This window comes from Trachypithecus francoisi, unplaced genomic scaffold (assembly GCF_009764315.1).
Source record: "Trachypithecus francoisi isolate TF-2019V2 unplaced genomic scaffold, Tfra_2.0 Lachesis_group2, whole genome shotgun sequence".
In the NCBI taxonomy this organism is placed as follows: domain Eukaryota; kingdom Metazoa; phylum Chordata; class Mammalia; order Primates; family Cercopithecidae; genus Trachypithecus; species Trachypithecus francoisi.
The window spans coordinates 145,793,660-145,809,703 of NW_022681465.1; the positions used below are offsets into that span (position 1 = coordinate 145,793,660).

Below are 16,044 nucleotides of genomic sequence, written 5' to 3' on the forward strand. Positions count from 1 at the left end.
TTAAAACATGTGCTGTGTGGCCAGCAGAATGTTATAATCATTCTCTTTTGTCTCAGCAATTTTCCTGATACAATTATCATATTGGAAATATTCCCTAATGCTACAAAGTTTGTCAAGAATAAAAGACTTTTTCATTGAACCTCTCAGAACATGCCTAGTTTTCTCATGGGCTGTCAAAGAATAAAAAGTCCCCTCTTCTTCAAGGCCACTTACATCTTTTTCTTTTTTCAGATGACTATTACCATAACAACTATAAGTCAATAAACATTTCAAAGTTCTCCAAATAGCAAAAATTAGAAATCCGCAAAGATTTGGAATGATCTAAGAAATCTGAACATGTAAAAAAAGAACTCCCCAAACAGAACAATGACATGAACATCAGTTTTATTCACTAATTCTTTTTAAAAATCTATGGCATAAACATAACTATAAATGAACACTGCTATTCTCAGCACTTTTTGTCTAGAAAATTCAGTGTTCTATATGAAAACATCATTAAATTAAAGCATGTAAACTTATTTATGTACAACATGATTTTTTTAATGCGGTTAAAAGGAAAAAGACACGAGAAATATTGAAAAACACAAAGAATCAAGGTAGAAATACTGCAAGATTATCATAATTCAATTTGTCACAGGGAAAACATTTAAGATAAAATTGAAAACAAAATAACACAGGTTATGATATAGCCAAATTATTGTGAAATGTATCAAATTGGCTGGCTGTACACTGTGGAGGTCACAGAAAATTACTACTTTAAAATGTTCCCCCACAAATTAACATAAATAAGCTGTTCTCTGTGGTTTCCAATATGCTACCTAAAAACACAGTGTTGCTCCCCAAGGGAGTCTGGTTCCAATCCAAGGCAGATGAGATAGATGGAGCCAGAATGGCAGCATTTGACAGACACTAATAAAAAAGACCAGTGACATTCTACAGACTTGGCAATATTCCATTTTATTAGAAGCAGTGGAGCACAGAGGTTAAGAACTTGAGCTCTGGAGTCAGACCTGTGTTCAAATGTTGACTCCACCACTACAGGTTGTGTGACCTCAGGAAGGCAAATTTCTCTCTCTCAAACTGTTTTCAAAGCTGAATAAGGTGGTAAGAACACCTTCCTCAAAGGCTGTGAATGTAGGCAAAAGACTCACTCCACTAATTGGGTCACAGTCTGCATTTAGTCCATGAGTTATTTCTTCAAATTGAGTTTAAAATTATCAATCAGGTTAATTCAAAGTATTTGATTGGTACCATGGTATTATAAGAAAGTCAGGTTTTATTGCTTAAGGAATTCCAAAAGAAAAGTACATAGACAAGAGGGTAGAAATAATGAAATGTGTAAGTAACTTATAACTACATGAGTTCTGATTTCACTACTTTGCAGACTTAATGGTTTTCTCCTTTGCATTTCTGAATATATGGGAATATTCTTATGGACATGTCCCCAATCTTTCTTTTTGCACTTTAAAAACTGGGAAAGGTCAGACATGTAAAGAGACAAGTGACACACTTGCTCAAGAGTAAGAAAAGTGGCAAAGGCAGTTAGTTATGTTTTATATAGGGCTTATCAATTTCTTATATTTCTTATAAACTTATAGGGATATGTTTGAAAAAGGTGAAATTCAATGGCACATTAGAATATACTTTTTTTTTTTAAGGTATCAAAATTGGTTCGTTTTAAATAGTTGATGGCTAAGGTGAACTCTAAGTGCAAAATTTAATTCAAAGCCAAATAATCTCTTATTGATTTATAGCCCTTAAAGAGTTGTAGTTGTGGGCCAGGCACGGTGGCTCACGCCTGTAATCCCAGCACTTTGGGAGGCCGAGGCGGGTGGATCACGAGATCAGGAGTTGGAGACCAGCCTGGCCAATATGGTGAAACCCTGTCTCTACAAAAATACAAAAATTAGCCGGTGTGGTGGCATGTGCCTGTAGTCCCAGATACTTGGGAGGCTGAGGCAGGAGAATCGCTTGAACCTGGGAGGTGGAGGCTGCAGTAAGCTGAGATTGCGCCACTGACTCCAGCCTGAGCCACAGAGCGAGACTCCGTCTTAAAAAAAAAAAAAAAAAAAGAACTGTCGTTTTATGGACTTCACAGCTATTTAAAAAATATACAAATAATTACTGCAGTGATTTGAATTGGATAAAATGTAGCACCAATATATCAATATTCCCATTCCCTTCCCAAGACATGACAAAAATATAAAACCGTAGGCAAGTTTAAAAAGTCACTGAGAAGTTGTCTACTTTTAAAATTAAAAACTACAAAATACTCTTCAAGAAAAAACATCAAGTAAAAAAAAAAAAAAAAGGAAAAACAGAAGATAAAGTAGTAACATTTTATATTCAAAATAGTTTCTACAATGTCACGGCAAGGAAGACAATGACTTTAAAATGCACTCCATCATGCAACTCAATAGGCTAATTTTCCAAACTGTAATTTTGAAAGCCAAATAGTGGGACCTGACAAGATTTTTATCTAACAGGATGAAAATATCGGGTGCATATCGGGTAGGTATTGTTTTGTAAACTTTCGTTTTGTGTGTGTATACTGGGTTCCAATGCAAAATGTGTCTCATTTTGAGTTGCTGTGAAAAAAGATTCAGTCCCTGCTCCAAGACTAAATTTTGCCTTTTGGAGCCCCCTGCAGGCTCTAAATGTTAATAACGTAAATCCTAAAGTAAATAAATAGCCCTACTGTTGGAAGGTGGTTCAGAAATTACCATTCAATAATTTATGCAGGAATACATGTTTACATAGATAAATAGGCTGTGTTTGGTCTAAGAACTCAAACTGACTATGTGAGTAGTCTCAATCTTGAAGCGAAATTATCCTCAAGAAAAAATTAATTTGGCAAGGTCTGTATTAGCCCTTACTAATTAAATTTAAAATTAGAAGAAATATATCAATATCTCATAATAATAGAAGTCTGGAGGCAAACTAAGAAGTAAAATCGCAAGGACTTTAGGAAACTATTAATAAGACACTCATCTTTATAAGGTTTTTACGAAAGAGTGTTAACAATTTAATCAACAGAAACGGCCAAGTACTGAAAAGGTTTGTTTCCGCCCCATACTTGCCTTCAAAGAATTGAGTAAATTACAATTTTGAACAATCAAGTGCTAAACCTGAACTCCAACTCTACATATTATTTTAAGAACTAGTAGGTCACCACATCAAAATAGTAAAACTATGAAGTTGGCTGGGGGTGGTGGCTCAAGCCTGTAATCCCAGTACTTTGGGAGGTCAAGGTTAGAGGATCACTTACGGTCAGGAGTTCAAGACTAGCCTGGCCAACACAGTGAAACCTTGTCTCTACTAAAAATACAAAAATTAGCCAAGATCATGCCACTGCACTCCAATCTGGGCAACATAACAAGACTCCGCCTCAAAAACAACAAAAAACAAAGAACAAAAAATACCTCTATGACGTGGTTAACTGAAGTGGAAGTGAGGTCAGAAATTCAGGCTTATCTTTATCTAAAACAAGCTAAGGGGTCTTCTTTCCTTGCTGCTCTTTCACAAAAGATAATTTAATATAAATGCAAAGACAAAGTAACAGCAATGTTAATCATGCTTATGTTAATGAATACCACCACCACCACCACAATAAGAAATGCTTGCAGAAGCTTAAGAGTAGATGCAAACACAAATAACTCACAATCATCAAACACTATTCTGACCTTGATTTCACCCTGTATCAAATTGCCTATCTTAGAATGCTGGAATGGTTTAGTTAACCTAAGGTCAACTGCAGAACAGGGAAGAGGCCAAATGGTAGATGATCCTGTTGAAAGGAGAGATCTTGGCAATAAAATCAATTTAGCATAAATGAAGGTGATTCATAATACAAGCAGTAGCAGTAGACTGCCCCCCCTTTTTTTTTTCCTGGGTCAGTTTTGGTTAGTCTTTCAAGTTAGGTCTTTGAGACTAAAAATGAACATAAAATGAGCAGCTCTGCACAGCAAGGTAATGTTGGTCCATTTAGTCTAAACCAACTCTATCATCCAATATCCCCACATGTTGATAAACACAATTGTATCTGTGTTTACAGTAACATATCTAGATCCAGATTTGATTGTATGCTGGGGCTTATGATTCAAAATTTATCTTTGGCTTTAGTACAATTTACTTCAAAATCAGTAAAAGTATCACATAAAATCATTAATTTCTGTTAATGAAAGCTCCGTTTTAGTAAAACATTTGATTTGTTCAACAGATGTAACTATGTTCAGAATTATGCCTCCTCCCTCCAAAAAAGTCCCAAAACTAATGTTTATTGTAAATATATTTAGGATTAATTATCATCTATTCAAAGCAAATGGTGACAAACAGCTTATTTGCTATTTACATAATATATAAATTTTATCTGAAAAGAATGAAAATAAACTTTACTCCTGTTCTTTATTTTCTTGTATAAGCTGAAATTTAAAGAATGATCCTTCTTAAACAATGCATAATCATTGGAAGGGAATTTTATAATAGCATTTTTTAAAATGGTAAAACAAAGTGATACACTTCCCTTCTCTTTCTCATCACCACCCAGTCCTTAGTGCATAAGATCACTACCTACTCCTGTTTGTCCCTTACAAATCTTCGTCACATTCACAACTGATTTATCTTTAAATCATCTCTTCTAGGTGTTTTTTCCCTTCTCCCTATTCTACTTAAGGAAAATGTCCCTCCTACAACTGGCAGGCATAATGAATATCCTCAAGACAACATTAAAATAATTGCTTTCATGAAACTGTTTTGTGCTTTTTATCTGGGATACCTAAGAACCATCCATGAACAAAATAATGTGGCTATCAAAGGTTACTTACAAGTAGCATTTTAATACCTTCTCTTTCATTCTCCAGGTTACTCTGTTGAGAAAGTTATCCTACTTAATATTTAATAGCCAGTGACTTCGAACCCAACTTCATATTGAATGACATTCTCTCATGTTTATGAACACAACATAAAACACACATACATAGCCACTACTCACCCACTCTCACAAGCAAGCATACACACACGTTTTCTTTCTTTCCAGAACAAGCCAGAATTACAGCTCTTTTAGTGATTGTTATAATTTTTGGAATGGTTCATAAATTTTCCAAATTCTTTTAAATTTGTAATACTTTCATCTTTTTTCTTTTTTTTCCAATTGTGAACCATTCCATATTGCATCTTTATTGCAAAAGTCAACATGCTTCTTAGAAATTCAGATTGTAATTGATAAAACAAACATTACATATATGAATTTAAATGTATAAACAGTTAGAAATTCAACAATATCTCCTATTATACTATTACACAAGATCACAATTTTGTAAAAACTATAATACAGGCATACTATACATCAAGAGGAACCACTATTCCTTTTCACATGATTTTTTTCTTTTTTGAAAAAATGACTCATCACCAAGGACCCTTTTCACAACAGGACTGCTTTCCAATTTATCATCTTAGCTGGTAATAATAGTTCTTCAATGTTACACAATGAAATTGAGGGAAATTTTGCAATACTTGGGGTTACCTTTTTATCTTGGACAGTAATCCAGTAGTATATCAGGCTGACCTAATCAACTAGTGGCTATTATTGCTACATATAAATGATGTCATACACATTAAGAGGAACAGAATTTGCCTTAGATGCTGTATGTTATTTCTGTAAATAAAGATGACCAGAAAGCATGTATGGTAGTTATCCACTTTTAAGTGAAATTCTAACAGCTGAAGATTTGATGGTGGAAGTAAAATATCCCAAAGGGGGCAGGGGATATATATAAACTATTTTACGCTAACCTTAAGTGTTCCAATATTATAATTAACTCACTTTAAATTCATCTTTGAGTCAACCATGTTTTAAAATTCTTTGAAAGCATACTTTCAAAGTATTTTTAGTCCTGTTTAAGGTGTACTGAAAACTTTTATAGAAAGGGCCTCAAATCTTACTGAAAAAACTGTTTTTCACTTTAACACACCTCTTTTTTATCCTCTGCCTCCAATAAGTCAAATTTTCAACTTTTTACTGATAAGATGTCCATTTTGAGGTCAAAAAAATCATATGAAAAGGAATCTCATTCTGTTGAACTGTCAGTCTACTGAAATTTTTCTTACAGTTCCATTTATTTACTGTAATTTTCAGTTTCCAAATACAAAAATACAACAATTCTTATTGAAATCTATACGCTGGTAGTTTTAGTACACAAAAAGAAAACAAAAAAACAAAAAACACCCAAACAAATTATTTACAAAATTATACAGTTTAAGAAAAAACTTTGTACAAAAAATATATAAATCCTTTGTTCCCTCTATCACGATTAAACTGTCAGGACTCAAAATATTCACCACAATGAATCTTTCAAAATATATACCGACTGAGCCACAGACATCAAGAAAAATTTCATTAGAGATGATGGAGGAGTAAGGAGCAAGATTGTGTACTCTAGATACACCATTCTAATGTTTTCCTTCTTTTATAAGCTTATTTTACCTTCAGTGTTACTAGAAATATAACAATAACCTAGAAAGAGGAAGTCCTTATTATTATGAAAGAAAATTATATGAACTTAAAAAGGACCCTGGTTTGACACATCAGTCCAGGAAAACATGTAGAAGAATAAAGATTATCAGAACATGGGATTTAACTTCTTACAGCTAAGTAAATCTAGAATCCTGATGGTTTTAAGTTCTTGAGTGAATAGTTTCTATTTTGAGAAATGGTCTTTACCTCAGCAAACAAAATCCTTGATATAGTGGTCACCAAGAACCTTTTGGAGCCAATAGGAGGTTTCAATTTTTCATACCACACATATATAAAAACAAAGATGTGTATATCCTTGAAAAAGTGATGGCCTATGTACATTAATCATTTTATTTTCCCAGGGGTCAGTACAGTGTAGTGTTGCTCCTCTGCTTTTCCATCTAACATTCAGAACACGAGGACATAAATTTACATATATATTTTACTTAACAGATACTCTACTCTATACAGTGTACAGTAAAAATGCACACAGGAAACTCTACTGAGGGATGCATATGTTCATGGATAGCAACAAACTACAAAATTATGAAAAAATAAGGTCATCTGATCAAAGTCATATATGACTCCCATTTATTACTAGCATACTCAGCCCTCAACACCCTCCCACCCACCTCCCACCCCTAGTCACCTCACCATCATGGTTTAAATTTAGGAAGAGAATTTCAGACATTTAAAAATCCTTCTGTGTAACTATAACTGAACTGAAGCTTCAAAAGAGGGAGAAAAAAAGAAAAAGCTGGTGATTCTCTCCTCCCCAAAATCCTTTCATCATTCTCATCAAAACATCACTTAGTTATCCAGGTGCTGGTTTGAACCTTTTATTGGAGACTGCCTGCGACTGCCCAAATGAACCACTTATATCAATGATGACGTAAGTCAGGCCTATTATAGAAAGGCAAGAGGAAGAAAAGGGGGATGAGAAAGGGCAATAGGTGAAAGCCTTTTACATTCTGAGTTATAAAAATTTTTAAAAAGACCAGCCGAACCAGCGCTCACTAAATATCAAAGCAAACTAAGAATCAGTAGCCGGAAAAGTCCAGGAGTTCATATGACAAGAGAATGGAAATACTATAGAGCTAGCTACCATTGCTGTAGCATTTAAGAACACAGTTTGTTGTCATTTTCACTGAAATAGTACTACTACCACACATAAAAACCATGAAAAACAAATTTAGACTGAATACAAATTGGGCTCCTCCAAAGTAAAAAAAAAATTAAAATAAACATATTTTTCTTCCAAGACCACTCTTGAAAGCAAAAGGGCATTTTAATTACAAATATTTCCTACTGTCTGATGACCCATCCATAATAACTGAGAGTTAAAAGATTACAGGTGATTTTGACATTTAATTAAACTTTATCAGTAGATTATAATCCAAAATAAAATTTCTGAACACCCTGTCATTTACATCATAATCCAACACCAATAGCAACAAAAAAAGGTGGTGTGGAAAATAAGGCTCTAGAGATTATCCATGTCATTGCTGTGGATCTTCAAAACTGTGTAAAAGTCACTAGGCCTTTGGTGCTTTAATATCATGTACAGTTATGAGATGTGTTTAAATAGCAAACTTGCTGTTCTCGAACCTACTGTGTTGAAAAGAAAAATAAAAAAAATTTTTTTGGCTCATTGACTTCTTTTAAATAATTTTTAAAAGTTGTTCTTCTAAACAATATTCCTAAAAATTATACAGCTAGCATCAGATTTCATCTTCGCCATGAGCGAGACTCATATTCATCTTCATCTTCATCGTCATCATCAGGCAAAAACAAATCTGAGGTTTCTGTTTCCTGAAGAAAGAGAGGTTAAAATCTGCTTAGTGGCACAAGAATGGTAAGTAAAATACTTTTTAGGCCAAAGGACAAACAGAGTAGTATACAAAGCTCAGGCTAGATTTCATAAGGGATGCATACAGGAGTATCTTTCAGGGCAAAAAAAAAAAAAAAAAACCCAAAATATTTTTGTAAATGAATATAAATTCTTCTCCCCTGCTGATTTTGCTACTTTTAATAGGAGATTTCTACTCTAACATCATCAGGAAAATAATGTGGACATTTAGTACAGAAAATTTAAAAAAGACTATGAGATACATTTCTGATAAATTAAAATTAATTTTATTCTATTAAAAATTAGGAAAATAGGCCACCGCGGGCGTCTGACAAAACACATCAAGTTCATGCGGGACATGATTCGGGATGGGTGCGGCTTTGCCCCATACGAGCAGCGTGCCATGGAGTTACTGAAGGTCTCCAAGGACAAACGGGCCCTCACATTTATCAAGAAAAGGGTGGGGACGCACATCCGCACCAAGAGGAAGCGGGAGGAGCTGAGCAACGTATTGGCTGCCATGAGGAAAGCTGCTGCCAAGAAAGACTGAGCCCCCTCCTCTGCCCTCTCCCTGAAATAAAGAACAGCTTGACAGAAAAAAAAAAAGGAAAATAAATGACCAAACACCTAAATCTTCATTTTTATATCCATCCAATCGTTTGTGAGAGGTGAATATACTAGCTTCCCCATGACACTGATATTCCAAATTTTACATAAAAATCTAAAATCTTAGACAAAGTAGATGTATCTGCAAACACTACCCAAATATCATGACTTTTTTTTTTTCCTTTTAATTTGGGGAAATTTCTGCTTTTGCTGTGTAAAATTACCCATATAGTGAGAAGACACTTGATCAAACTATAAATGCTAGGCATCTTTTAAAACCAAGATTGTCATATAAATCAAGAAAACCTCGCAATGTAGCCTAAGTGTTCACTAAATAAACTAATGATAAATAACAGAAGTAAAAAAGCAAAATAAATTCTCATATATTTTAAGAAGTTGATTATTCAGTACTTTTGTTATTGAGGTCTTCAGTTTTCCAATTCTTTCCTCTATGTTCAATTTCTGTACACTCTAACTAATTGTACACAGAAGGACAATAAGAAACTCAAATCTATTACTATGGAACTTGAATTAAAAAAAGGGAAACCAATCAATTAAAGTTTAATTTGTTTATGTAATCTCTGACTTTATTCATCAGAATAAAAATTTCTAAAGCCCAAATAAATCCAATATAAATGTAAATAAAAAAGAACAGTCTTTCCTATACCAGAAGAAAATAATGCCCAAGACAGCTTTTTATATCTCTAGACCTGTTTTAATTCTCTAATAAACATCTAAACTGGTCTTAACCCAATATTTATTTTTAAATTTATACTATTTAATATCATAAAAAATACACAATTGAAAAGTGATCTAATTCAACTCTTATTTCCAACCATTAAATTTACCTCCTCCTTGACTTCTTCTTCTTCAGTCTCAGTGGATATAGATGGTACCTTGGGCTTGTGCCATGATATCTGTAGCCGACGGTCTTTAAATTTTGGCCCTTGGTTTGCAGCCTAAAATATATATTAGAAGAACATACAAGTTTGCACTCCAATTACTAATGATTTTTGCAAATTCTGTGTTATTTAAAAAGTATAATATAGGGCAAGGGAGAAATCTGTTAAGGTGGCTCTACAATCCCCAATGAGAGCTAAAAAACAAAATAAAGTCCCTTTTAATTAGAGCAACTATATATTCTGGTTTGCCTAGGATAACCCATGGTTTATATCTGTGTTAGGTAAATGTTAGCATCTGTCTTGGTTGAAGTAATACTTTTTTTTCTAAGTACAGTTGCTCTACTTACAGAAGTCATGATGAGGACAAGAAATATTCTTAATACATGTATTGACCTTTGGCTTTGATATCTACATACATAGACTCAAATCTTAGAAATAAGTAATTTTTTAAAAGGTGAATCATCTGCTTATTCATCTCACTGCATCTCTTACAGCCCCACCTATGTTTGATAAAGTTTTTCTTATTGCCAATTCTGAAATGCTATACATTAATAAGCACCTCCCAGCTCATCTATGCATTCAGTAAACATTAAATACACCTAATAATATCCTAACTCATAAAACTGCTCCGTTTCAAATGTGTTACTTGGTACTAATTTTTAAACTTTTTTTTCTCCCCAGCAAATTCCAATAAGGGAAAGCAAATTTTAAAGACAAAGCAACAGAGACAAGGGAACAGGAATCCAAAGTTTCAAAAAAGTAAAAGCGTAGCCATCCCTAAAGCTTTCCTATCAAAGGTCCTCATTTATAGAACTGAGGGTTCTGAAAAACGTAACAGAAGAGTCTCTTTTTTATTTGGGCTTTCATTCTAGTCTATCTAGCAAAAATCATTGTTAAACCTCTTGAAGCATTTGCCAAATGTTTCCATAAAACACTTGGAGCATAGCATGGTATGAATGTACATTAGGGCAGACTCATAAATCCATTACTGCCTGCACAGACTTCATCCTATGTTCTAAGAGAAAAATTCCCACCATTCCTTGCAGGGTCTAAATGCTTATAACCTAACACAAAACATTACGACTCATGGGACATACCAAACTGATGTATCAAAATAGCCCTACCAAATATATATATGTACCTTTTCTTTTCTTTTTGAGACAGAGTCTTGCTCTGATTCCCAGGCTGGAATGCAGTGGGAAGATCACACTCACTGCAGCCTTGACTCCCTGAGTCCACGTGATCCTCCCACTTCAGCCTCCCAAGTCGCTGAGACCACAGGCATGCATTACCTCACCTGGCTAATTTTTTAGTTTTATAGACGGGGTCTCCCTATGTTGCCCAGGCTGGTCTCAAACTCTTGGGCTCGAGCAATTCTCCCACCTCAGCCTCCCAAAGTGCTGGGATTACAGGCATGAGCCACAGCACTTGGTCTATATTTACCACCTTTTAAAAATCAGGTAATGTATGTAATAGAGATCCTTTACCCTTACTCTATCCTTTAACACACAGCCCCATTATAGAGAGGCTTTCCCTGCTTGTTTTGTTCATTTCTATATTATTTGAATTTCTAAATAAAAATATATTACTTTTATAATCAGAAAAAGTAATAAAGATTTTTAAATCTGTAATAACCGCGTTGCTCTCCAAAGAGGATAAGAGCTCTGTCCTCCAAAAGGAGTAAGGCATTAAATGTATTGCATACACATTATTAAAGGAAGAACTAGAAATGTATACGTAGTCTGAAATTAAGAATAACTTCTACTATCTAACTTATAACAAATCAAATCAGCAATTAGAATAAAGATATGACACTACCAAGTTAAGAATTCTCATACACAAATGGTGAGAATCTCAAACTGATTCCAAACTGGTAAGAATCTAAAACTGATGGGGTTCACTCAGCAATTCCACATACAGTCATCACTTGGTATTTCTGGGGGACTGTCTGTGAATATCAAAATCCACGAATGCTCAAGTCATTTACATAAAATAGTGTAGTATTAGCATATAACCTACACACATTCTCCCATATACTTTGAATCCTCTCTAGATTACTTATAATACCTAATACAATGTAAATGCTACGTAAATAGTTGTTATACTATATTGTTTAGGGAATAATGACAAAAAATGTACATGCTCAGTACAGATGCAACCATTCATTTTTTTCCTAATATTTTTGACCCAAAATTGGTTGAATCCATGGAGGTGAAACCCACACATATGAAGGGCCAACTGTATATCCAAGAGAAATGTGTGTACATGTATAGTTAAAAACATGTATAAGAGGCCAGGCGCGGTGGCTCAAGCCTGTAATCCCAGCACTTTGGGAGGCCGAGACGGGCGGATCACGAGGTCAGAAGATCGAGACCATCCTGGCTAACACGGTGAAACCCCGTCTCTACTAAAAAATACAAAAAAACTAGCCGGGCGAGGTAGCGGCGCCTGTAGTCCCAGCTACCCAGGAGGCTGAGGCAGGAGAATGGCGTGAACCCGGGAGGCGGAGCTTGCAGTGAGCTGAGATCCGGCCACAGCACTCCAGCCTGGGCGGCAGAGCGAGATGCCGTCTCAAAAAAAACAAAAAACAAAAAAACATGTATAAGATAGCAACACTGCTTACAAAAGCCACAAAGTAGAAATAACCCAAATATCTATCAATAAGAGGACGAGGCTAGGCACGGCAGCTCGCACCTGTAACCCTAACACTTTGGGAGGCCGAGGTGGGCGGATCACCTGAGGTCAGGAGTTCAAGACCAGCCTGGCCAACATGGAGAAACCCCATCTCTACTAAAAATACAAAAATTAGCCAGGCGTAAGGGTGCATGCCCATAATCCCAGCTACTCAGGAGGCTGAGGCAGGAGAATCGCTTGAACCCAGGAGGCAGAGGTTGCCGTGAGCCAAGATCGCGCCACTGTGATCCAACCTGGGCAACAGAGTAAGACGCCATCTCAAAAAAAAAAAAAGAGGATGAAAAATAAACTGTGGTATATTGATGCAACTATTATATAGTAATAAAAATGGCAAATGAATGTTACATGTAAAAACATGAATGAGTCTCACAAACATTAAACAGAAGAAGCCAAGCACAAAAGAATATACACTGTGTGATTCCATTTATATAACATTTTAAAAACAGGCAGAATACTACTGTAATATTTAGGAATGCTCATTTAGGTGATACAACTACGGTCAATTCTCATTACTTGCAGTAGTTACGTTCTAAAAAGTTGATGCAAACATTTAATTGGCAAATACTGAGCCACTAATCATAGCGGAAATAGATTAGATTCTTACGAGCCTCTAGAGCAACCTTGTCCAACCTGTGGCCCACGGGCCGCATACGGCCCAGGATGGCTTTGAATGCAGCCTAACAGAAATTTCGTACACTTTCTTAAAACACTATGAGATTTTTACTTTTTTCCGCTCATCAGTTATCATTAGTGTTAGTGTATTTTATGTGTGACCCAAGACAAATCTTTTTCTTCCAATGTGGCCCAGGGAAGCCAAAAGACTGGACACCCCTGTTTTAGAGGGTCACAACATTTTTGTCAGCTTATCAACACATACTTTGGTTTTATGTGTTTCTGTTGAAAGACATCTTATTTAATATGTATTACTGATTCATTAACATTGAACTCCTGGCCAAAAGCACTGACTTATGCCTGAACAAAGCTTAACACATGTATCTTTGTAAGGCATATCACAGTCTTGCACTTAGGAACACTAGACAGGACTTTAGAACTACATTCAGGGGCCATTTAAAATAAAACAGTGTAATCACCAAGAAAACAAAAAATTGAGAAAAATGTGGCACTAAATAGACTGCAAAGGCCAGGCATGGTGGCTCATGCCTGTCATCCTAGCACTTTAGGAGGTTGATGTCAGGAGTTTGAGACCAGCCTGGCCAACATGTGAAACCTCGTCTCTGCTAAAAATACAAAAATTAGTTGGGTGTGGGTGGTGGGCGCCTGTAATCCCAGCTACTAGGGAGGCTGAGGCAGGAGAATCACTTGAACCCGGGAGACGAAGGTTGCAGTGAGCCAAGATCGCGCCACTGCACTCCAGCCTGGGAGATAGAGCGATACTCTGTCTCAAAAATAAAAAATAAATGAATAATAAAATAAATAGACTGCAAAAGGGGCATTTGTTTACAGTATAAAAGCTGAAACAAGAAGGCATAGCACCACCTTATTTCTATCTCAGCTGAAAACAGGCACATACGGGGACTGGCAAAAGCAGAAGTATTGATTTTGGGGTTACAAATAAATTTCAGCGAGTAGATGAACTGGCAAATATGGAATCTGAAAATAATAAGGATTGACTGTATAAAGAAAGCAAGGTGTTCATCACGAAGTGAGGCTAAGGGTTACTGCTCTGAGAAGGAGAGAAGGTAGATAGAGGCTGGGCGAAGCGACAAAGGGGATTGGGGTATTGGAATGTTCTATTTCTTGACCTGAGGAATAGGTATATTAGGTATTTGCCTTCTGATCACTGAACTGTATGTTTATGATCAGTTTAGTTGGTTTTTACAAAATTTTTTAGTTGACTATAGGTATAACCTTTAAAAATTTTAAGGAAATAGGCTGGTTGCGGTGGCTTATGCCTATAATCCCAGCCCTTTGAGGCTGAGGCAGGTGGACCACCTGAGTTCAGGAGTTTGAGACCAGCCTGGCTAACATGGTGAAACCTCATCTCTACTAAAAATACAAAAATTAGCTGGGCGTGGTGGTGCATGCCTATAATCCCAGCTACTCGGGAGGCAAAGACAGGAGAATCCCTGAACCTGGGAGGTGGAGGATGCAGTGAGCTGAGACTGTACCACTGCACTCCGGTCTGGGTGACACACGACTTGAGACTCTGTCTCCAAAAAAATTAAAGAAATATCAGATAGCTAAGATTTTTATGTGAAAAAGGCAAGGTTTGGAATGTAGCCCTGAATTTATAATATGATCACATTTTGGTAAATGTTTTTAAAGTGAGAAGCTTTATATATGTATTCTTACATACGTAGTATTTTTCTATAAAGATACCTAAGAATAGTGACTATCTTTTAAGAATGCACAAAGATGAATAAAAGGGAGATTTTAGTTTTATTAGTCATACTTTTTTTTTTTTTTTTTTTTTTGGAGACAGAGTCTTGCTCCATTGCCCAGGCTGGAGGGCAGTGGCGCAATCCGGGTTCACTCCAACCTCCATCTCCCAGGCTCAAGCAATTCTCGTGCCTCAGCCTCCCGAGTAGCTGCGACTACAGGCAGATGACACCACATCCGGCTAATTTTTGTATTTTTTGTAGAGACAGGGTTTTGCCATGTTGTCCGAGCTGGTCTCAAACTCCTGAGGTAATGTGATCCACCTGCCTCGGCCTCCCAAAGTGCTGTGATTACAGACATGAGCCACTGTACCCAGCCCTAGTCATCCTTTTAACCATCTGCATATATTATATATTTATTTTTTAAATTTTTATTTATTTATTTATTTTGAGACAGTCTCGCTCTGTCTCCCAGGCTGGAGTGCAGTGGCGCCATCTCAGCTCACTACAACTTCCACCACCCAGGTTTAAGCGATTCTCCTGCCTCAGCCTCCCGAGTAGCTGGGACTACAGGCACATGCCACCATGCCTGGCTAATTTTTTGTATTCTTAGTAGAGACGGGGCTTCACTGTGTTAGCCAGGATGGTCTCAATCTTCTGACCTCGTGATCTACCCACCTCGGCCTCCCAAAGTGCTAGGATTACAGGCATGAGCCACCGCGCCCGGCCCTAAAAAGTACTTTTTAAAAAAATCTAGGATTAATCTCTTAACATATCTGTTACTTATTAAAGTACCTAATTGTTCTACACATACATATATATTCTCTCACATACACATCTAAATATGGTTTAAAATGATAAAATATTGGGAAAAAATGGGATGTCCATCAATATAGGACAGTTCAAATGTAGTACGATACATCTGTGTGATGAAATACCACGCAGTCGGCCGGGCGCGGTGGCTCAAGCCTGTAATCCCAGCACTTTGGGAGGCCGAGACGGGCGGATCACGAGGTCAGGAGATCGAGACCATCCTGGCTAACACGGTGAAACCCCGTCTCTACTAAAAAAAAAAATACAAAAAACTAGCCGGGCGAGGTGGCGGGCGCCTGTAGTCCCAGCTACTCCGGAGGCTGAGGCAGG

General features: G+C 36.4%; 1 protein-coding gene across 2 annotated transcripts in view; it reads right to left on the minus strand.

The window, feature by feature from the left end:
• Positions 1-3,887: 3,887 nt before the first annotated feature.
• Positions 3,888-16,044, minus strand: part of RBM27 (RNA binding motif protein 27) — a 92,183-nt gene continuing 80,026 nt past the window's right edge. The window contains exons 20-21 of one of the 2 annotated variants that reach the window (XM_033180763.1): positions 9,815-9,925; positions 3,888-8,323 (exon numbers count right to left, since the gene is read on the minus strand). In XM_033180763.1, coding sequence (XP_033036654.1) covers positions 8,240-8,323; positions 9,815-9,925 — 195 coding nt within the window. In that variant the 3' untranslated portion in view covers positions 3,888-8,239. The remainder of the gene's footprint in view (positions 8,324-9,814; positions 9,926-16,044) is intronic. The other variant, XM_033180764.1, reaches the window with a different exon arrangement.